We start from the raw sequence: 22038 nt of genomic DNA on the forward strand, positions 1-22038 counted from the left end.
AGCTTCCTAATAACGGACACACGATTTAAGATGAGACTCATTCTGTGATCGTTCATTATGGACAATATCCTGCCTGCATGCCTTTAATTATAATGAGCTTGGCAGAACGAGGCAATCAATATTCCAATATATGCGTAGAAACCATAAAGCTTTGATGTGATAGGATATAGATATACATTAATACATTACGTCTAGTGTCTGTTAATAAAATGATTTTATTCATCTACTGATTTTATTAATGTATAATTGCGTTTTCGTCAGTGGGGAAAATAAATAAAACGAGCATTTGTGTCTGATCCTTGTTGTCTGAGTGGCACAGGAAGCAAATCAATCACTGCTTAGGATGGGAAATACAGGGCAGATTCTATAGAAAAGTATTCATATTTGAGTTTGTAAACAAAGAAAATCCCCTGTACATAAATCAGAAACCACTTAAAATTTCAACATTGATTTTTCTGTGAAAAATAATGTTTACATATAATATGTAGAATTTGTATTTGTGCTAAAATCTCCATCATGTGATTTTGTCTCTTATTTCAGCATTAAGATATGTTGTTAAATAAATCTGCCCTAGAATTAACCCTAGAATTGCTGCCACACTTCATTGTTGTTATCTAGTTTTGATCAAATTTTCTCTTTCAAAAATATCAAGTTCTGATTTTTAGGTGGTAAACAAAAGCTAAATTGAAAATAAAACGTCAGAAATGTCCTCATACACAGAGGGTTCTTTTAAATGTATTTAGGCCGCCACAACTATATTTTCCACTGGTTATATAGGCCCAAAACAATCTTCCAATGATGTTAAATTATTAATGTATGTTTTGATGCAAAACATCAAGATTTTAGTTGTATTTTTTCAGCTCAATTAGACATTATTCCTCATTCAACATATAATTATTCATTTCACACTGTAGTTGTTGTTGTAATAAAGGCGCTGCGATTCTTGAGAAAATCCTGTAACAATAAAAAGCAGTTTGATGAACACACCTTGTACCTTCTTGTTAATCAAGTCTCATCTCTACAGGTTTCCCTTTGCTGAATCTGTGTGTGACCTGGGAGATGGAGAAGCAGAGCCCAGGAGAGAAACAGACAGAGACGAATAGGAATGTAGCAACCAGCAGCCCAACCACATCAGCTGTCATAACCATGGCAACAGCCAGCTCCGGCAACCCTGTGTGCACCCAGGCTCCCTCTACTTCCCTCAGCATCATTCCAGCAGAGAGGCAGGCGGTGCAGGTAGAACTGACTGGTATACCTTTGTATCCATTGTTCCACCTGACAGGCATGGTGATTGATGGGCCACGCTCCTTTTTGATTACTCATTAACATAAAGTATGTGCCGCCTAGGAAGGATATGAATGCATCACTGCTCCTCTCTGACCCTTCTGACAGATGGACAGGATAAAAGACAGTGTAACATACTGTATTGTTCTATTCTATTCTTACACCAACATGGTGAAGTGAAGTGATGTCTATTCAGGTAACAAGCCAATTAAACAGATTGATTTCCATCCCAAAACCAGATACCCAACATGTTAAACAAGTGTCTCTGACTCTGACAAAACAGCAGAATTCAAACAAAGAGAATAACATTATAGTTCAGACTTACAGCCAGTTTTATTCAGGAATATTTCTTATTTTATATTGTATATTTTATGACCAGTGTCACATATACATACCTCCAGTCCTCCAAGAGGTTTAAGAACTCCCCTCAAACCCCTTAAAGCTAGAACGTAGATGCAATCACAACAATTCAACAACTATAACTACAGCAGTGGCATTTATATCATAAAATGTTCAACACTAATGTCAAAGCTACAACATGTAACCTGAAGCATTGTCACGTTGTGTTCAGGTGATCCAGCAGGCCATCCACAGGCCTCAGAGTGTGGCCGCCCAGTACCTGCACCAGATGTATGCAGCCCAGCAGCAGCACCTCATGCTGCAGACTGCAGCCCTGCAGCAGCACCACACACCCCATCTGCAAAGTCTGGCAACCTTACAGCAGGTCAGATGGTGTGTGTGTGTGTGTGTGTGTGAATCTGTTAGTCCAAGCATGATTAGTCATTTCAAGATGAACGACAGTATGTGTGTGTGAGAGAGGCAGGATGCTGTCAGTGTGATATCTTTCTAAAATGCTTTGCAGGCTTCATTATTAGGCCAGAGACCGTCTCCTTCTGCCGGGAGTTTGACTCACACTCCTTGTGTTTCCCAAAACTCAGTAAGTTTTCCTGTTTTCCACAACCTGACCTCCTCTCAGCAGACATATACACACCAGTGTCTTTCTTTAATTGTTCTTCATCATGCCACTCTGAATCCAGATCACTTTACCGGCCTCTCCAGTCACAGCCCAGCTGATTGGCCGGACTCAAGCTTCCAGCTCTTCTGCTGTGGCCACCACCATATCCCAGCAGGCCATGCTGCTAGGAAACAGACCGGCTAACTGTAACCAAGCCCAGATGTACCTCCGCACTCAGATGGTATGAACTCTATGTTAAGCCCCATAGGTCGTAATGCAATTACACTGATAATATGTTCACTGATCCATGCACTGATGACTTCTTCTTCTTCTTCCCTTGCTGACTTTTCCTGCGTTCCTCCTTTCTTCTATCAGCTCATTCTAACTCCTGCAGCCACCGTGGCTGCGGTCCAGTCAGACCTGCCCACTGTCACCTCCTGCTCCCCTTTACCTCCTTCCTCTCAGGTACAAATTGATGAAGATTATGATGATGATGATGATGATGATGATGATGACAATCCTTGCATGCTTCAAGCCTCAAAGATTATACAACTATTAACAAAGATAGGTACTATAAAGGCAGCTGAGGTGTAAAGGTATGTCTCTGCATGTCATTGCAATAAATGAATTTGCATGAAAGGGATGTTAGATTTACTTCTACTCTCGCTTGTGCAGCTGCATGTTAACTCAGGGTTTTATAAGCTGTGTGTCGGGGTGTGTGTACACGTGCAGAACTTGGCTCTGCGTGCGCATCTGCCCGGAGCTCTGGCAGCAGCCCAGAGTGTGGTCTTAAAACCGTCCGCCAGGTCTCAAATCCTGGCTCCTGCCGGCTCTCTGGCCAAGACGTCAATCTGTGCAGTGAAGGCCAACCAGCAGTCTGATACGGCAGCAGAGAGAGGAACGCCTGATGTCGCCCGGCTGACCTCACGACCCCAGATTTTAGCCCCGGGTTAGTTGAAATATTCATGTGCTTCCATCGCCCACCATAAAGTGTATCCTGCCCAAAATTGCATTGACTTGATTAACAGTAAACCAAGTGTTGTTGACCTTTTGAGCTCTTAGTCCATTTAAATCTTTAATACAAACACCTGGAGGACATATAGGATGTGGGTTCCTTCAAGCCAACCTTGTACAAGAAATACATGTTTTTTTTTAACATACCTTGGATTTTTAACATATCTTGTTTTTTTTAACATATCTTTTTAACATATCTTTTTTTAACATATCTCCCTTCCAGCTGCCTACTCTCCAGTGCACACACACACTCTGGTGAAGCAGCAGCTGTCCTCCCCTCCAGGCCAGCGAGCTACACACCACCAGCTCATCCTCCAGCAGGCCGCAGGCGGAGCTTCAACCCACAGACATCTCCAGCCCACCGCGCTGAGAGTAGCGCCCCAAGAAACCAACTCCAACCCTCTTTCCCTGTCAATCAAAAGACTGACCACGCCCACCACTACCGCCACTCAGTCACACCGTCTGTCCGAACCCCAAACCTCCACGTTTACATCAACAACTCATACCTCAGTCCAGGCCAGCGCCGCTCAGCCTCAGCCCCCTCCTCTGGTGGCCGCTCCCCAACGCCGAACCTCTTTCCCCCAGATTCAGAACCATCCTCCCCCTCCTCCTCCGCCTCTGGTCCTGCCCAGGTTGCCCCAGAACCCCCCGGCCTCCCTCCAGAGATTCTCCCTGCACTCTCTCCAGGCCCTGGCAATGCAGTCAGGCCAGGTGTTGTTGACTGAGCGAGAGCTTCCTGTAGCAGAGGCTCTGGTTCAGATGCCGTACCAGAACCTCCCCCCTCCCCAGACTGTGGCCGTCGATCTGAAAGTGGTCAGAAAACCTGCGTCGGTGAGTTGCCAGGTTGTGCAATTATAAGGGCCCCTGTCTCCTTTTTCTTATTGGGTGTGGTTTTGAGTTTTTATTGTGTTTTGATCTTCAGTCTACGTTGACGTGTAAAGTGAATGGATTGAACGCAGAGGAAAGGACAGAGGACCGTCCTGCTCGTCCACAGGGGGACAGGACGCCTGCGACTCCCAGCATGCCTCCTAAACTGAACTGTACAGGTATGACTACAGCCATGATGTAAACAGACGCTACAGGTTCATTGTTCTCCTCATTACTAACATCTGTATTTTGTCGCTGCTCTCCAGCTGTGTCGAGCTCGTCCTCCGCCATCCCGCCTGCTCGCCCAGCCATCAGATCACAAGATGTGGAAGAACCCCCTCAGCTCAACAGCGACCCCTCTCCTCCTCTTCCTCCTCCTCCTCCTCCAACTCCTCCTCTACCTCCTCCCATCCTTCCCGCAGCAGTCAGAGGTCCCAGCCAGCCTCCCTCCACTCCGACCAGCCTCCCTGTGAGCTCCGACGGGATTCTTAGTCGACCCCAAGTCCTCACACACCTCATAGAGGGATTCGTGATCCGTGAGGGCCTGGAGCCATTTCCGGTATGAAACAATCAGACCACCAGGGGGCCTCCATGTTTTACTGAAATGAAAATTAGTCTGCAACTAAATTACTCACCTTTCCTTTCCTTCCTTCCTTTCCTTTGATCAATCCACTCCTTGGCGTAGGTGGTTCCAACTTCGCTGATTGCCGAGCAGCAGGCGTCTCTTCCTGAATCCCAGAATGTACGGACCAATGGGGACACAGCGCCGGAGGACAGTCCACTGGATGCTGACCTATCAGATTCCACAGACTCAGAGATGGAGAATGATGGATCTGTAGCAGATGGTGGGTGCACTTTCTGCGTGTGTGTGTGTGTGTGTGTGTGTATACGTGTATCTAACAGCTGGTCCTGAACTTGCAGAGCCAGAGAGTGTGGCAGGTGTGCTGCAGTGTGAGTTCTGCGGGAGCACAGGTTACGCTCACACCTTTCTGCGCTCCAAACGTTTCTGCTCCATGACTTGTGGCAGACGGTAAATAACACACACACACACACACACACACACACACACACACACACACAAACACACACACCCTGTCACTGCTAACACCTCTGCACTGCAACATCTAACCTGCAAACTGTAGCTTTTGTTCTTTCAAATGAAGTTGTTCCAGTTTAAAATGACTTCACACTCAACCGACCCCAAACAATCCAAGGTGTGTGTGTGCATACGTCTCCATAAGGGCTTTATGTTGTGTATCCTGACACACTGCTGCACCTGTGCAGGTGCGCACGTCCCTAAATTGGTCAAAACACAATACAGTGACAAACACACACTGCTGATGAGGCACATAAGCTCTACTGTATCTACTGTAGGTCCAGGTTTAGACAAAGACTGAAGATGCTTACATGGAACAAAAAGTTACAATACAAAGTAAAATTCTGTGAGGTTGGCCTTTTTTTGGGGTCATGTAATTGTATACTGTTGTAAAAAACAAGCAGAAGAAGAAGAAGAGTGCCATGGAAGTGTTCTGGAGTCTGAGTTTAATTTGTGGCAGTGTGTGGTAAAGTGTAGAAGTGGCAAGAAGAGGCGATCCCCCCTGGATGAATCCGGACGCACCACGCAGCTTTGTGTTCATGTTTCTGCTTCACAAAACAAGTAAACCAGAATGCTTTCTGTCGCCATGGTGGCCAAACGCGTCATCCGACATCTGGATTCCATCGAGCTCCATTTGTGTCATGAGAGAGCGTCTGAAGGGCGTAATCGCTCCCAGGTTCCCTCTCCGGCTCGCCAAGCAGGCATCAAAGACAGCAGGGCTTTGACTCCAGATGTAGACTCTCCGTAAACACCCACCAGCAAAATGCCTGTCTGACTGTGTGTGTGTGCACTTAGGACGCAGAGGGAAATAAAATCTCAGAGGGTTCGGGGGCTCTGAGAGTGATTGATCTCCTTTGATGGTGTTGTAAGCTCCATGATGTCATCATTTCAAATGTAATCGTCTGCAGTGAAGGAAATGTATGTATGTATCTGATCTGATCTCGTCTTCTCTTCCTCTTGGTGACCCCTCCTGGCGTTCAGGTTCAGCGTGAGCCGCACCAAGCGTCTCACCGTGGTGCGAGCCAGTCACTGGGGTCACCGACCCCCCGGCAGGAGAGGTCGACCCCCCGGCAGAGTCAACGGAGCCTCCAGAGAGCTGAGACAGGTCAGAGACAAACACCGACATGAGGCAGACATGGCTAAAGAACTCCTGCTGACAGACAAACAGATAAACTAATAACCAACACAGATGAACACACACACATATAGGTTTTGTATACGTTCCACATTGTTCCTGCTCCATAGGCTTCTGCTGCACCTGAAAACTTAAATCGCCACTCCCGCCGTCTATTTTGAGCCACAGACGACGTCACAGCGACTCCAAACACTGCAGACTCGCTCAGATGTTTGTCTCCATGTCTGCAGGCACATCGCGGGTCATTCGGCTCAGAGGAGAGGCGGCGAGGCCCATCGAGGGAGGGCGGAGGAGAGGGGGAGGATGAGCCTTCTGTTCCCATGACAACCAGGCTCCGGAAACAGGCAGAGAGGGAGCGAGAGCGGGAGCGAGAGCAGGAGAGGGAGCGAGAGGAGGAGGAGGAGGAGGAGGAGGAGCAGAGGATGACGGAGACGGTCAGCATCTCTGACGGGGAGGAGGAAGACCTTGGCCGTGCGTCACAGTGGAACGTGCAACAAGTCTTCTCCTTTATCAACTCACTGCCAGGTACAAAGGGGGATTGTAAAGGAGGCGTTTAGAGTTTATGGCGCCCGTAAGCAGCTTTAACAGTATTAGATGTGATGGTTTATGTCTTTATCATCATCATCTTCTCATCCGCAGGAGGTCGGGACATAGCTGAGGAGTTTCGCTCGCAGGAAATCGACGGACAGGCGTTGCTGCTTCTCACAGAGGAGCACCTGGTCAGCACCATGAACATTAAACTGGGACCCGCTCTGAAACTCTGCGCCCACATTAACTCACTGAAGGAGGCGTAACCCAGCTCTCCTTCATCATGAATGGAGGGAGAGGAAGGGTCTTCAACTGAGACTGGCGGCGGAAATCAGTGAGATCACAGGGGCACAGATCACTGCCAAGGATTTCACTCCTCACATCTCCAGCTGTTACAGATGTTGTGGTGGAGAAACACACACACACACACACTCACTCGCCAGTGATTTTGACACAACGATGAGCTGTTTTTGTATCAACCACATCCCATTGTAGCGGTTTGGCTGCAGTTATCCATTTGTTTCAGAATGGTTTTAATGTTAATGGCTTCAAAGGATGCTGCACAACTTGAACGTTTACAAAAACAAAATACCGTCGGCTGTTATCTTCAGAACTGAATTTGATACGGACATTTATCGTCAGCAAACAAACTGTGATGAATTATGGAAGCTACTGATTACAAATATGTACATTATTTATTACTGCCATAAGTATTATACAAATAAAGCCACTGCAATCTTACATAATATCACGTTCTTTTGTGTTTTTGGCATGGATTTCACAAAGGATGGCTTTTTGGATTTTTTATTTATTTATTATTCAGCAATAAATCTGAGATTCTGAGTAAATAAATGTTTTAATTTCACCCTAATTCTCCTCTATACTTCCTTTTCATGGAGTAATTATGTTAAAGTTTGTCATATTTTAGTTTAGATACGTTTGTGGAATTTAAGTTGTACATTCAAAATACAGTCCTTTAACGTTTCCAATCACTGCCACCAGAGGGCGATATTTCCACTGTTTGTCTCGGTGAATCAGATCTCGTAACGAATGATACAGTGACGATTACGAAAGAATTACTAAATAATAACACATATAAACCGTACTGTGATAACTTGGTTTATTGAAACAAGCCCAGACAGATCAATCTTACAGCTAAGGCAGATTAAAATATAATTTGGAACATTACTACAATCCATTAAGTGCAGGTAAGTACATTTTTCTACAGAAAAAGAATCTAGCATGTACAGTACTTTCTATACCAGACATGAAGAATGGAATGCCTACATGTAAAACTTATCGATGGAATGTTTGAAGTGTGCGAGGATGGTTCAGAACGTAAATATGCAGAAACTAAGGTTATAGAATATAGAATATAGAAAGAACAGCTAAGTTTCCATGCACACTATTTGGTATAACAAGGCTACTGTGCAAAAGTTGCTGCGTTAAAGACATCGATCAATATCAATGTGTTAAAACCGTCAATGACCTGATGGCGGATGAGCGTTTGCGGCGGCGATAAGGTCAATCAGCGGACAGGCACTGCAAAAACGACTGTATACATTCCAAATCTTTCCTTTGCATTAGAAGTTCATGTTTATTGCATCGCTCATTTTAACATTTAAGAGCTTTAGAGTGTCACTTAGTTGAAATGTGAGTCACCGGACGAATAAATAACCCCTGGATTCTGTGCAAACATGACGTCATAGTTAGTTTGCTTGAGGCTGAGCGCTGCCTGGTGTGACTGGCCAGTGACCTGAGGCAGGGCTGAGAGAGCAAACATCTCTGAGCTTGTACAGTACTGGAAAACTACTTCTATTGGAAAAATAAACTGGGCTAAGAAAAATATATGGATGCGTTTTTCACTCGAATCATTCCGATCAAATGTCCCCGTGCTTTAGTGAAGAAGAGCTAAACATGACAGTCAAGGCTCAGAAATGATAAATTAATTGATAAAACACTGGAATGATCATTTTCCTGTTGGTATCTAGGGGCGACGGGGTGGATAAGGGCCTCTTTGTGACTTTGTGGTTCTCTAGCGTGACGTAAGTAGAGTTTCTCAACAGGCAGCAGCGTAGCTTATGATGACAATCGGCCCACCTGAGACAATGAGCAGGAGGACCTCAGCGTGGAAATGTCAGAGTGAGTCTGTGGGCCGGTTCAGGGCATGCTGCCGAGGATCTCCTTCTCTGCAGATATGGACTTGACCAGCTCCTCCACCCAGCGGACCTCTGAGGCCACCTGCTCCGCCAGCACCTCGTAGCGATTTTCCAGCCGGCCGAACTTGCGTTTCAGGGCGTTAGCGGCCAGCATGGTGGCCCGGGCTTCCTCCTGGCTCTGCTTGCGCTGGGCTTGGGTGCGCTGCAGCTCCTGGCGGATGTGGCTAAGGTCGCCGGAGATGCTCTGGTTCTCCTCCTTGTACCAGCCCTCCTTCTCCTCGTAGATGGAGAGCAGCGCCGCCACGTCCTCGCGGCACGAGCGCTGGTTCCTCTCGAGATCCTTCAGGCCTTCCTCCGCCGCCGCGATCTCCTCCAGCACTTGGGAGAAGCGCTCGAAGTTGACGTAGGTGTTGTTGGGCGGCATGCTGGAGTGAGACTTGATGGTGTACTCCTTCAGACGAGTGGTCTTCAGGCGCCGGCGCTCAGGCTTGTGGCCGCTCTCCTCCTGCCGCACATTACGCCTCTTTATCACCTGGAGGAGGGGAAACAGGAAAGGCTTGAATTATGTAATCAAGCATGATGTCCATTCTGCAGGGCTTGAAGGTTGAGCTGATTGTTTAACACAACACAAAACAATATTGACCTTGATCCAGGGGTGCTGCAGGCTGTCATCGATTGTCATTCGCTTCCTGCAACATAAAGCCACCGGTAAGAAAACAACATTTCCTACATACAGCACAGAAACGTCTCGAATAGAAGCTGAGAACATCCTCACTTGGGATCCTTGACCAGTAGCCGGCGAATGAAGTCCTTGGCCAGCTCACTGGTGTTGCTGAAATACTCTTCGTCAAAGTCGTAGTTGACGGCAGAGATGTTGGTCAGGGTCTCCTGCTTGGTCTCGCCCAGGAACGGAGAGGCGCCGCTCAACCTGGGGCAAGAAAAAAGGAGAGGCTTCAGTAAAACACACGGGCGAGGACGTGAAGCGACTTAGGTTTCTAAGAATCAAACGGCACTCACAGGATGTAGGTGATGACGCCGATGCTCCTGCAGAGACGAAGACGAAGAAGAAGTAGAGGTTAATGTGGAGGCGTCACACTCATCGTGACACAGAGTCAGGAGGAAAACAAACAGACGTCACATCTTACCACATGTCTGCCTCCAGGCCCAGCGGCTCATAGTTGACTATTTCTGGAGCTGGACAAAGGGAGGAAGACTTTTAACTTGAGCCACATGTGGAGATTTAAAACACACACTCGCCTCTGAAGTGTGTGTGTGTGTGTGTGTGTGTGTGTGTGTGTGTGTGGGAGAGTGGAGCTCACCAACAAACTCTGGCGTCCCAAAGATGTTCTTGAACTCATTCCCTGCCTTAATCTGATGAGCGATCCCAAAATCAATCAGCTTGATGCGGGGGTTTGGCACATTCTTATCCAGCAGCATGATGTTCTCAGGCTGAAACACAAACACAAACACACACCGCATCACAAATACAACTCTATAAAACAGACATTTGTGTTAATTGTGTTACAAAATCAAAAGTAACAACGACAAGAATCCACAGGAACCTTGAGGTCAAAGTGAGCGATGCGTTTGAGGTGGAGGTAGTAAACGCCGTCCAGGATCTGCTTGAGGAAGCCAGTGGCCTCCTCCTCCGTCAGGGACTCCTTCTCTGCCAGGAAGTCGAACAGCTCCCCGCCGGACACCAGCTCCAGGATCAGGATCACGTCCGTCTTGTTCTCGAAGATGTCGTGCAGCGTGATGATGTTGCTGTGCTGGATCTCGCGCAGGATGTTGACCTCGCGCTCGATCTCCTCCCGGCTCACCCCCCGCCGGCTGGACGACAGCCGCCGCTTCTTGATGAACTTGGCGGCGTACTCGATGCTCGTGCTCTTCTCCTTGCACTTGCGGACGATGGCGAACTGTCCGCTGCGGGGGAGAGCGACGAAATGATGAGTCGACGTTTATACAAGTACAATTACAACTCCTCAGCTACAGCTTCAAAGCCTCTGATGATTTGTTCACCGTCATGGTTACTGAACACTTGATGCTTTACTGTTGTTGCTCAGACTAACAAAGCTTTTCTCTTTCATCAGTTTGGGTTTGCAATTTTCACACACACACACACACACACACACACACACACACACACACACACACACACACACACACACACACACACACACACACACACACACACACACACACACACACACACACACACACACACACACACACACACACAGCGGCGGAGGTGGAGAGGCACATTGAGAGGCAGTGATGTCATGCTTTTGGTGCATTACTGCAGAGGAACACCTCGGAAGAGAGAAGGTCGGCTTTAATCCGCTAAATCCTGATGACTCATGCTCTACTTTCCAGCGCTGTGTGAGAGAGGAGGATGTTTACTATTCTGCTGGAGTGCAACACGAGCTCACACGTTCAGTAAAAGCCTCGTGTCGACGACCGAAGACGGTGTGGAGATCACAGCTCATCAGAGGGGATCTCCAAACGTGTGTGACATGTTTAGGAATCTAACTTAAGTCATTTAAGAGAGACAATAATAACAACAACATCTCCCTCCCTCCCTCTCCCTCTCTCTCTCTCAATGACAAAATCCCACAAAATAAGGAGTTTACAATTCCATGAAAAGCTGGAAGCAGACCGACTAATGTTTGGCATTTCCATTGAATACGTCGATAAACAACTTGTCTGTTGCCAAATCTGTCAACTCATCAGCTAATTGCTTCAGCGAGGTCATTGTTTTGGAATCTGATCGTGTTCCTAAATGCATTAAGGTCGTGTTCACACCTGCCCTTCGATCTCTTAACTACATACCTGCCCAGCTCCTCTCCCATCTCATAATACAGCTCCACATCCTCCTGCCTGAAGCCGGCCATGGTTTGCTGACCGGGATGCTGGTGAGAGTGACGGCTCGAGTTCAACTGGAGAGAAGAAGAGGAAGAACATGGAAGCGTGGAGTCAAATTATTGTGTTGATGGAAGGAAATATGAGCTCAGGTCAATAGCAGCTTTTTTCTATGAATGAGCCTGTTTGCTTTCCACAGTTGCTCCTTATTTGGCAGCGGTCACCCATTTGTTTAACTCTCAGGCTGATGTCAGAGCCTCTGCATACCAGAGCCACTGACATCACCTCCTCCCTGGATCTGCTATCCCTCACTCTGTTAAAGGGACTGAGATCAGCTTACAACTGCTAACATTTGGCTTTTTAGAGAGTTTATCTCAACATCACTCATAAGGATCTATTAAAAACAACTAAACGGAAGTATAGAGATGTTGTTATACATAAATACAAACGATGATCAGGACGACAAAGGCAAAAACATTCCTTCCAGAAATCAACAAAACACCAGGAAATACATTAAAGCCTGATACAGTCGTGACACGTCCCGTTCGTAACTGTGTGATTAAATAGATATAAACGAAAACAAATCGGGGGGAATCAAGACACAGACAAGCAGCTAATGCGGCTAGTTTAGCCTGTTTAGCTTAGCCAGCGCATAAACACCGGCTCAACGCTCAATCTTGTTTTAACATGTTAGCTGGAAAAAGACAAAGGTAAATAAACACGTTTAGATCAAGTAGCGCTGTTTTCGTGTAGTAGTACAATCGGTACTTACGTTACCGTTGGCTACGAGAGTTGCATTCCTTTCCAGAGCCAGAGGAGTTTGAGAGTGAATTACAAACCTCCAAGTGTCAGACAGCGCAAATACAAACGTGCGGTTTCCGGTATGTTTATAAAATAAAAGCGTTCTATGTGGCACCTTCAGTACTGCCACAAGTTGATGTATTTGTTTATGTTTTAGGTTAGTAAAGAGGAAAATGTTTTCTCTTCATGTTACTTTTCTCTTCACTTACTGTACCCGGGGAATACTCATATACAGTAGTATTTCAACGCATTATCTTGGTGATTCTACGCGACAATTAATTCTGAAGGTCAACGACTTGGTTTCCGCAGTGAATCTCGGTATCCAGGTGACTTGATGCGGGTAAAAATCCGGCAGAAGTTCCGCCATAGGGAATGACGTGATGCTGAGTGAACCACCGGTATGGATGTAAAAGAATAACAAGCTGGGACACGGAGCTCAGACCAGACTATTATCTCTCATATAAAACACGTCCGCAAGTACAACGCATTGTTTCGCAAGTGTAAATAAAACTACAGTATATTTACAAAATATTAAATTAATACAATTTTATAATGTAAAATTAAATGAAATTACCCACATAACAGGGATCAGTTAGAACTTAAGTGAAGCTCCCTCCTCTCCAAGTTCCACACCAATTCTTGAGTCTTTGCAGGATGAGTCATAGGAGTCCGGGTTTCCTTTGCGCCTTCACAAGAGTAATGAACCCGAACGCTGCTTGTGACGGTTCGTCCCAATCCACTCATTTTAAAGGTATTAAAGACTGTTAAGAGTCATGCGTCATCATGTTTTATTTTTTGGAAATGTATGATCACGTTTAAGTCAATTCATTAAGGTCACTACGTCATCAAATCAGGACTTCGTATGTCTAAACGAAATATGAACATTTCAACAGTTTTCCATCCAGACCCGCTAGGTAAACCTGTGTTTGATTGGCATTAATTTTAACCAATGAAAAATCGAATTTACCCGCATTTACTAAAAAGGACCAATAAGAAACCCGCATCCCGGACCTGGGGGCGGGGTCTGATCAAAAACAGCTGGTGGGGGCTCGGTATGAGTGGCTCGAGCCGTGCGGTTGGTGGATGGAGGAAACAACAACAAGCTAGGCATCATGAGGGTCCCCGAAACACTGATCTGGGCCGCTTTTCTCATCCAAAAGGTGAGAGACGCTATGTGTAGCTCTGAGTGCAGCCTTCCTCTGCGCGTTGTACGTCGTATTTCACCACGCGTTCGACGAAAACAACGTTTTTCTCCCCAACCTGCTTGAAGAAATATTAGCCTGCATGCTATGACCGTGTTAGCTTGCGGTGATCACCGATTGGGCCCCGGGAACGACCACAACACTACACCCACCTTTGATCCACGGCCACTAATTGGGACATTTGTTGATGCGCCCGGTGGCTCTACTCAGTCTACCGGAGATTATTTTCCTCTGTCTGTTAGTAAGGTTCAAGTACTGCGGGATCACTGAAGCCGAAAGCTCACCGTTGTTGTTAAATGGAGAATAATTATCATATACTGCAGTTCACTCGTGTACTGATGTCCATGATGCTCTGAATACACTAAAAAGTAGCGCCGTGAGTTAACAAGTTTATAGACCATTTAGTCCTTCAGGTGTTCTAACAAACTATGTAATGCAAATACAGTAACACAGATGTTTGTCAGTTGATGGAGTGAAGAAGCGGCTGGGTTGTCTTTGCCTACATTTCCCTACTAATTGTAAAATGAGGAACTTCAGTCAAATCTGCAGCAAAGTCTCAGGTTGTCGCTGCGGTAATAGTTTCAGTTTAAATGAATGAAAGGAGGCATGAAGGTTAAAATAACACATTTGGTCCTTTAGCTGCATCTCCTCCTTTCTTTGATTTAAAACGTGTAAATAAACCTTTGATTGACACGTGGAGTGATGTTGTGGTGTCTCCAGGTGGTGGGCGAGTACGGCATGGCTCATTTCAGTGACAAGGACAAGAGCAAAGGGAAGGATTACTGCATCTTCTTCAACTCGCAGTGGGCTCGTCTACCTCAGGACCTCAACAAGGCAGTGAGTCACAGCACATTTCACTTCTTTGACTACAGCCTCACCTGCAAATCCAGTCTGACGCACGAATGTAAAACTCTGCTCAGTGTCCGAGGTCACCAGCAGCGGCGGCTGCAGGATTTGACTTGTAAACAAACTTCAGACGACCTTACAGTCGTCTCAGATTACAATAAGTTACTGTGGTTGATGATGAATACAGAGATGAACTCTTCTGCGTTACAAAAGGCTCCTTGTGTCGTCTCCAGTCTGCTTCGCCCTCCAGCTGTTCACATACAAAAGTGTGTGTGTGAGAGAGTAAACGATATTAGTCTGTTTTTAGAGTCGAACCACAACAAGAGTCCTTTAGCCCCGGCTCGTGTTGCACGCCGCGTGTTTGTCGTCTCACACTCTGATTCTTTCTTTCCCGTAGACTCGTCTCCAAATCTATGACCTCACATCGTCGGTGCTGTGCTCGACCTCCGACGTCCCAGAGGGAGGCTTTCCCAACCGCATCCCCATGGTGATGAGGGGCAACTGCACTTTCTACGAAAAGGTCCGTCTGGCCCAGATTAACGGCGCCAAGGGACTGCTGATCGTCAGCAAGGACAGACTGGTAAGTGATGAAGCTACAGTAGAGGGAAAACGTGCCGATCGATGTGGGAAGCTTTGGAATAAATTAAGATCGAGCCGCTCAAGTTCTGTTTTTCCATTACAGACGCCACCAGCAGGCAACAAGAGTCAGTACGAAGAGATCGATATTCCTGTAGCGCTGCTCAGCTACTCTGACATGCTGGACATAAGCAAGGTGAGGACACACACACACACACACGCACACACGCGCACATGCACACACACAGCTTCAGTTTCACTCCGTTAGATCAGAACAGTTATTGCCGCTGAATAATTCACAGTCTGATTCCAGTCTTGTATTTCTGTCACACTGAGCTCTGTCCCGCTGACTCTGATCCCGCTGCAGATGTTTGGTAAAGGAAGATCGGTGGCCATGTACGCGCCCAACGAGCCCGTGCTGGACTACAACATGGTGATCATCTTTTTAATGGCGGTGGGCACCATCGCCGTGGGAGGCTACTGGGCCGGCAGCAGGGACAGAAAGAAGTAAGTGGACACGGAAGCAGTGGAGGAGGAGAGAGAGAGACGGACATGCGGCTTTGAATGTCCGTTTGTACTTTAGAGTCACATTGATACAGAAATAGAGCCGATGTAGCCGATGTAGGTTGCTGCCATCCGGTTTGACGAGGTCAAACCGGATGGCAGCAACCCTCATATGTGTGCAGGACATTGCAGGCTCAGACTCCACTGACATCACCTGATTAAGCATGTTTGACCTCCTGCTGTGAGAATAAAGATGGAGTGGAGCGTTTGATGAGCATTCTGTCCATGCACAGCACATTCTTAGTCACATTAAGTTTAAATCAGAGTGAGTTTGTCTCCAGGAGAAGCGTGTCACTCTTTTTCTACAGTTCCATCTTGTCTGGCTAAAGGGCAGCGTTGTTTATCTGAGGCCGTCTGACTCACCGGCTTAAGACAATCTAGTCCCCTTCCTTCCCCCCCCGGCCCAAGTTGCCAAGGTTACTAAGGGCACGTCCCTACGGGGTCTGACACAGTGCGAGCTTCAGCCGGGGTAGGAAGCAAAGCGCTGGTAAATATGGCTGGAGGTTTGCGAGGTCAGATTAGTTTGGCAGGTCACCAACCAGTCAGAAAGAGGCTGGAGTAGCCGGCCAACAGCGTTGCTCTGTTCGGCTCCACGAGGACGTCCGTGCGTCCCCGGGGAATTCTGATAAACAATCCTGATGAATTGGGCTCCTCTGGGACGTCTCTGACTCGAGTTTCGTCTTTCCCTGCAGACGCTACATGAAGCACAAGCGGGACGACGGCGCGGAGAAGCACGACGAGGAGACGGTAGACGTCACGCCCATCATGATCTGCGTGTTTGTGGTCATGTGCTGCAGCATGCTGGTGCTGCTCTACTTTTTCTACGATCAGCTGGGTACGACACACTTGTTTGTGATGATTGAACACATTAACAGCATGAAGGTTCAGCTACAGGATCATCCATCCACTCTAAGCCTCACTCTCACTAAACAGAATGCAAAGTAAGGATGGATATCGTGTGACACTGAGCTCTAAACCTTCATCTGACTCTGCTGTTTCTGTCCCGCTCAGCTATTTGGGTGATAGCCATCTTTTGTGTTGCCTCGTCTGTGGGCCTCTACAGCTGCCTGTGGCCTTTTGTCAGGAGGATCCCCTACTGCAAGTGCAGGTAACGCCGGGAAAAACAACACAGGGGACATCGAGTTCACATTCTCTACATACAAACATGTTCCTTGTCCGTTTGTGCATCCGCAGGGTCCCGGAGAACAACCTGCCCTACTTGCACAAGAGGCCACAGATCCGCGTGTTGCTGCTCTCGGCTATCTGCATCGCCGTCAGCATCACCTGGATGGTGTTTCGCAATGAAGATCAGTGAGTGGGAAGTGATAGAGACACACACACACACACACACACACGCTCATGTAAATGTGCACAAATTTGCACGCGTGGAGCAACAAGTCGCAGCCTTCAGCTAAAGATGTGTGTGAGCATTAACTTGTATTCACTGTAACAAAAGAGGGAAATCCATTTAAGTTTGGGGTTTTACACACGAGTGACGCATTGATCCTAATTGGTGGGTGACATAATGTCTGTGTGTGTGTGTGTGTGTGTGTGTGTGTGTGTGTGTGTGTGTGTGTGTGTGTGTGTGTGTGTGTGTGTGTGTGTGTGTGTGTGTGTGTGTGTGTGTGTGTATATGTATATGAGTAACATGTGGATGCTGACAGCGTTGCGTCTGGGTGCTGACTCACAGTCTCGTTGTGCGTCCTCAGGTGGGCGTGGGTGCTACAGGACGCCCTGGGGATCGCCTTCTGCCTTTACATGCTCAAGACCGTCAGACTGCCCACATTTAAGGTGCCTGAACGCCGTCGTGCCTCTGTGGGAGCGGCTGCTGAAAGTGCTGTAGAAAGATTTGTTTGTAGTGTAAAAGTGTAAGGATTTGCAAAGTGGTTAAAGAGAAAGTTTGAAGGCCTTTGGAACATTTTCTCAATCTATCATCAAGTAAACAATGTGTTTGAAGAAGAAATGTGAAGGATTTCTCCATTCATACTGACGGCTTTGGAATTTTGAAAAAGTATAAAAGATGTGAGAAGTCCAAAAATGTTCTATAATGTTTTTTTCCGATGGAAATGAATGAAAGAGTTGATCACAGTAAGAAACATGTTTGGCCTCCACACTGCGTCTGAATGAAGACCCTCTCTCTCTCTCTCCCTCCCCCCCCCCCCCGCTCTCTCTTCTCTGTAGGCATGCACTTTACTGCTGGTGGTCCTCTTTGTGTACGACGTGTTCTTTGTATTCATCACGCCTCTCTTCACCAAGGTAAGACAGCACTGCTGCTCTCATTGGAAGCTACAGCCCCGTTCACTGCACTCGTTCCCCCTGACCTCTCTCTCTTTCTCCCTCTTTCTCTCTCTCTCTCCTCTACAGAGCGGGGAGAGCATAATGGTGGAGGTAGCGGCCGGCCCCTCAGACTCCTCCAAACACGAAAAGGTGCGCTTGTTTTCAAATTGTGGGGTTGCAGACACGTAGCCCCGACTTTTACAAACGCTCCTCTTAATGCCAAATGCTTCCACTCACAGCTTGGCGCTCTGCAGACGGTAACACTCATGTTTGTGTTCTCTCTAGCTTCCCATGGTGCTCAAAGTGCCGCGGCTAAACTCCTCCCCGCTGGCTCTCTGCGACCGGCCCTTCTCCCTGCTGGGCTTCGGTGACATCTTAGTACCAGGTAACTAACACACACGCACACTCTTTGTTCCTTTAATCCTAAACGAACTCTATAATAAATCCACACTGTGTGTCTGAGCTTTGGACTGATCTGTCTGTCTGTTTCCTCTCCAGGCCTGTTGGTGGCGTACTGTCATAGATTTGACATTTTAACACAATCCTCCAGGATCTATTTTGTGGCCTGTACCATTGGTATGTACACGGGGGGGGGCTGATGTCATTACAGTGTTCCTCCTCAGCTGCTGTTGGATCTGAGTGAACATTAACTCCCAAGTCACACACTGTACTTACACACTCCATCCATCACACGGATAGTTAGTTTACTTTGGCTGATGCTGCATTCAGGTGCTTGTCGGAAACATTTCAGAGTAAATACCAAACCACTAATAGAAGAAAAGACCAAGTTCACATTATTCTTGTTTGAAGCAGATTTTTCTCAAAGTTTCACATCTTAAGCTGCCAGCTCAATTTTGGAATATTAGAGTTTTCCTACAGCACTTGAATGCACCAACAAGGAAAGTTGCATTAGAAGTTCATAGGTGTGTATTTATGTTTATAATGACAGCCTATTGAAATCAGCTCAAACCCAAGCTAAACAGAGTCTGTGTGATGATCCTCACTAATCTAGACAATGTACCTGAACGCCACACGTTTCTCTCCCCTCCCCCCTCTCAGCCTACGGCATCGGCCTGCTCATCACCTTCGTGGCCCTGGCGGTGATGCAGATGGGCCAGCCGGCGTTGCTCTACCTGGTGCCCTGCACTCTGCTCACCAGCCTGAGCGTCGCTCTGTGGCGCAAGGAGCTGCCGCAGTTCTGGACTGGAAGTGGATTTGTGGTGAATACCAGTTTCATATGAGTGCCCCTACTGCGGAACCACTGAAAGACTTAAAACAAACAAAACAAAAAACTAGTGTAAATAAGGCACACAGTAAAGTAAATTTAAAGTTGAGTAACCCCTTTAAATACTTCTATCCGTCCAACTCTTTGTGTTTTACTGTCCTTCCCTCCCTGCCTCCCTCCCCTTCCTTCCTCCCTCCCTCCTGCTGCTCTTTCCCTTTATTTTACTGTGGGTGTTCTAGTCTGGCGCTGAGGGCTCAGCTGTCTGTGAATGTCACTGCAGGTATTCTATCTGGGTTTGCTTTGCCTCTTTACTCTCCATTTGAACTAAATCTACATCTAAATAGACTTTAAGGTTCCTTTCTGTTGTGTTGACACTTCAGCGGTGAACTCCTGTAATCATGGAAGTTGGTGATAATGTGGATTGTGATTTTTTTTTTCCTACCAAGCAGCTTTTTAGCATTGAGCAGTTTGGGGTTTGAGAGTTTCTCTATCTGCACACAGTGACTCCTCTGATAAACATGAAGTCAATCAAACTACAGCTATTCCAGTTGAATTACAAAACTCTAAAGAAAGTGAGCATCCAGACTAAAATCTTCTCCTTAACAGAGGAATGACTGTGCATGTTTGCTCTTACTCATCATATTTGAACATCGTTTACTGCCCGACACACACACGCACGAACGTCATTTTGATCTCCGCGTCCGCTTTGTCCCCTGCAGCCTGCCATAATGCTCGCGCCCATCAACTGCACGCAGACCGCTGCGCCGCAATCAGAGACGCTCTCGACCAAACCGGAAGCCCAAAGCACAGGGGAGGCCAGCGAGGACGAGGACGCCCCCCAGGAACCGGCCTCGGCTGACAAAGAGGAAAACAAATCAGATTAAAAGGAGGACTACCAGTACAAGATCAACCTCGCCCCGCCCCCCATTACATCATCTCACCATTTATTGTTGTTCTTTTTGCTTTTCTACGTCATCTCCTCCACCTTAATTACAGGAGGAGATCTGCGTCCTGATTGGCTGGCTCAGCAGGGCACGGGGGGAGGGGGGCACAGCAGCTGTAAAAGGGAACTAGACGTCACATCTGGGGGGGCTGATAATCAGTAAACGCCCCCCTGCCCCCTCAGAGCGTTGAGCCGGAGCCCCCTTAGCCGAGGCTCTACAGGCCATCAAGACGTCCCCGCTCCGTCCGTCTCCCTCCATCAACACCACCAGAAGGTTCCAGACCCTTTAAACCGTGGTGCTAACTGAGCCAAAGGTTTGTTTTGCTTTGTAGAGCGAAGAGATTACATTTGTATTCGTTGACTGTTCTTGTTTTGTCCCTTTACTCGGCGTATATATATTTAATTTTGCATGCTTTAGGTTTTTGATTTGTACCCTTTTATACTAAATAGTCGCTCATATTGTTTAGCAGCCGGTCGCCACGTTGAGAAACACTAACACTACAGCGCTCGACTCGGGGAGCCGCATCACCGACGGTCATAGTTTTCTGTGGTTTGTGTTGACGTATTTGCACAATATTTCCTTTTTAACCGACAGGAGTTTGTTGGTTCGTGCCTGTATCTTTATCTGAGTTTATAAAGAAAGAAATCACAGTGTCAGTATATAGGTGATACTCGTTTTGTTTGGCCAGCCTGAAAGGTTTCCTCATTCCACGTTCAGCCAATTATACTCGTCTCTGGTTCCCATTTATTCACGTTGCCTATTAACCAGAGTCAGCGGTTCTACATAGGAATTATTTATAGGAGAAACGTTAGCTTGAGGTCAGGCGAGTGCAGCTTATTTATCTGGGTGTGCGTGCCCTTTGCTGACTCTATGGCGACGTCAGGGCATGAGGTTCTTCATCACTACATCAGTATGTTTGTCACCAAGTGGTTTTTGATACCTCTGCTGAGGGAAACGTATAATAAACAATCAATGTATTTCATACCTGCTGGGTTTTGATTGAACACACGAACGCACACACACGAACGCACACGAACGCGCACACACACACACACACACACACACACACACACACACACACACACACACACACACACACACACACACACACACACACACACACACACACACACACACACACACACACACACACACACACACACACACACACACACACACACACACACACACACACACACACACACACACACACACACACACACACACACACACACACACACACACACACACACACACACACACACACACACACACACACACACACACACACACACACACACACACACACACACACACACACCCTAAAGAGGTCAACAGAGTCAAAGCTGTAAAATCAACCATCTTTTTATTCCATGACTTCGTTCTTCTTCTGTGAAGTGGAGGAACCTTGGCAGGACATTTTAAATGAAAAACAAAAAAGGTGGCAGCGTTCATTCATCCCAAACATATTTTAACAGAAGGCGTCTTCACACAGACACACTTCTGCTCCTACAAACATCCAGCAGCAGCGTAAACACACAACCCCGCCCAGCGCCGACACTTTGACAGTTTGTGGCAAAAACCACAAACAGAACGAGTGTTTAGTCATGGCACACAGTGGAAAGTCTTTGTTTACTGTTCAATATCCACCTTCTGCCACTCATCCTCTTACTTTGTGATTTGATTACAGCAGAGACGGAGGTCTG

At 46.9% G+C, this 22038-nt stretch overlaps 3 protein-coding genes across 4 annotated transcripts; 2 read left to right on the plus strand and 1 right to left on the minus strand.

Moving 5' to 3' along the window:
- The first annotated feature begins 1059 nt into the window (after positions 1-1059).
- Positions 1060-7299, plus strand: phc3 (polyhomeotic homolog 3 (Drosophila)). The gene is made up of 14 exons (XM_076148238.1): positions 1060-1236; positions 1856-2024; positions 2160-2221; positions 2322-2480; positions 2615-2704; positions 2942-3188; positions 3477-4096; positions 4176-4293; positions 4387-4679; positions 4806-4982; positions 5044-5150; positions 6198-6321; positions 6582-6876; positions 6991-7299. Exons 1-14 carry the CDS (start codon positions 1060-1062, stop codon positions 7143-7145), a joined length of 2793 nt encoding a protein of 930 aa, XP_076004353.1. The 3' UTR covers positions 7146-7299.
- Positions 7300-7982: 683 nt separating this feature from the next.
- On the minus strand, positions 7983-12770 carry dapk3 (death-associated protein kinase 3). The gene is made up of 9 exons (XM_076148244.1): positions 12670-12770; positions 11868-11974; positions 10601-10961; positions 10358-10487; positions 10184-10232; positions 10056-10082; positions 9814-9966; positions 9682-9727; positions 7983-9570 (listed from the first exon to the last, which is right to left on the minus strand). Exons 2-9 carry the CDS (start codon positions 11927-11929, stop codon positions 9040-9042), a joined length of 1359 nt encoding a protein of 452 aa, XP_076004359.1. The 5' UTR covers positions 11930-11974; positions 12670-12770; the 3' UTR covers positions 7983-9039.
- A 979-nt stretch (positions 12771-13749) lies between these two features.
- sppl2 (signal peptide peptidase-like 2) lies at positions 13750-21312 on the plus strand. Of its 2 annotated transcripts, none has more exons than XR_012961837.1 (15): positions 13750-13858; positions 14621-14737; positions 15144-15326; positions 15429-15518; positions 15690-15829; positions 16579-16721; positions 16898-16994; positions 17081-17197; positions 17596-17677; positions 18068-18142; positions 18251-18313; positions 18449-18548; positions 18662-18739; positions 19223-19492; positions 20108-20235. XR_012961837.1 is itself a non-coding variant. In XM_076148243.1 (15 exons), the coding sequence occupies exons 1-15, from the start codon at positions 13811-13813 to the stop codon at positions 20270-20272; spliced, it is 1659 nt and encodes a 552-aa protein (XP_076004358.1). In that variant the 5' UTR covers positions 13750-13810; the 3' UTR covers positions 20273-21312. The 2 variants fall into 2 exon arrangements, 1 of the variants encoding a protein (XP_076004358.1); XM_076148243.1 differs by having other exon boundaries at positions 19223-19383; positions 20108-21312.
- Positions 21313-22038: the final 726 nt, after the last annotated feature.

This window comes from Genypterus blacodes, unplaced genomic scaffold (genome assembly GCF_046128005.1).
Source record: "Genypterus blacodes isolate CSIRO-AG114 ecotype Tasmania unplaced genomic scaffold, CSIRO-AGI_Gbla_v1 ptg000005l_1, whole genome shotgun sequence".
Classification (NCBI taxonomy): Eukaryota; Metazoa; Chordata; class Actinopteri; order Ophidiiformes; family Ophidiidae; genus Genypterus; species Genypterus blacodes.

Bases quoted from the DNA above. Each gene is read 5' to 3' on its own strand.
- sppl2 (XM_076148243.1), top strand. From the start codon at position 13,811: ATGAGGGTCCCCGAAACACTGATCTGGGCCGCTTTTCTCATCCAAAAG. The intron at 14,738-15,143 runs GTGAGTCACAGC...TCTTTCCCGTAG, and splicing joins CTCAGGACCTCAACAAGGCA to ACTCGTCTCCAAATCTATGA. The intron at 18,740-19,222 runs GTATGTACACGG...CCCCCCTCTCAG, and splicing joins TTTTGTGGCCTGTACCATTG to CCTACGGCATCGGCCTGCTC.
- dapk3 (XM_076148244.1), bottom strand. From the start codon at position 11,929: ATGGCCGGCTTCAGGCAGGAGGATGTGGAGCTGTATTATGAGATGGGA. The intron at 10,962-11,867 runs GTATGTAGTTAA...TCTCCCCCGCAG, and splicing joins ATGGGAGAGGAGCTGGGCAG to CGGACAGTTCGCCATCGTCC. The intron at 9,571-9,681 runs GTCAATATTGTT...CCCCTCCTCCAG, and splicing joins TGCAGCACCCCTGGATCAAG to GTGATAAAGAGGCGTAATGT.
- phc3 (XM_076148238.1), top strand. From the start codon at position 1,060: ATGGAGAAGCAGAGCCCAGGAGAGAAACAGACAGAGACGAATAGGAAT. The intron at 3,189-3,476 runs GTTAGTTGAAAT...TCTCCCTTCCAG, and splicing joins ACCCCAGATTTTAGCCCCGG to CTGCCTACTCTCCAGTGCAC. The intron at 4,097-4,175 runs GTTGTGCAATTA...TTTGATCTTCAG, and splicing joins CTGCGTCGGTGAGTTGCCAG to TCTACGTTGACGTGTAAAGT.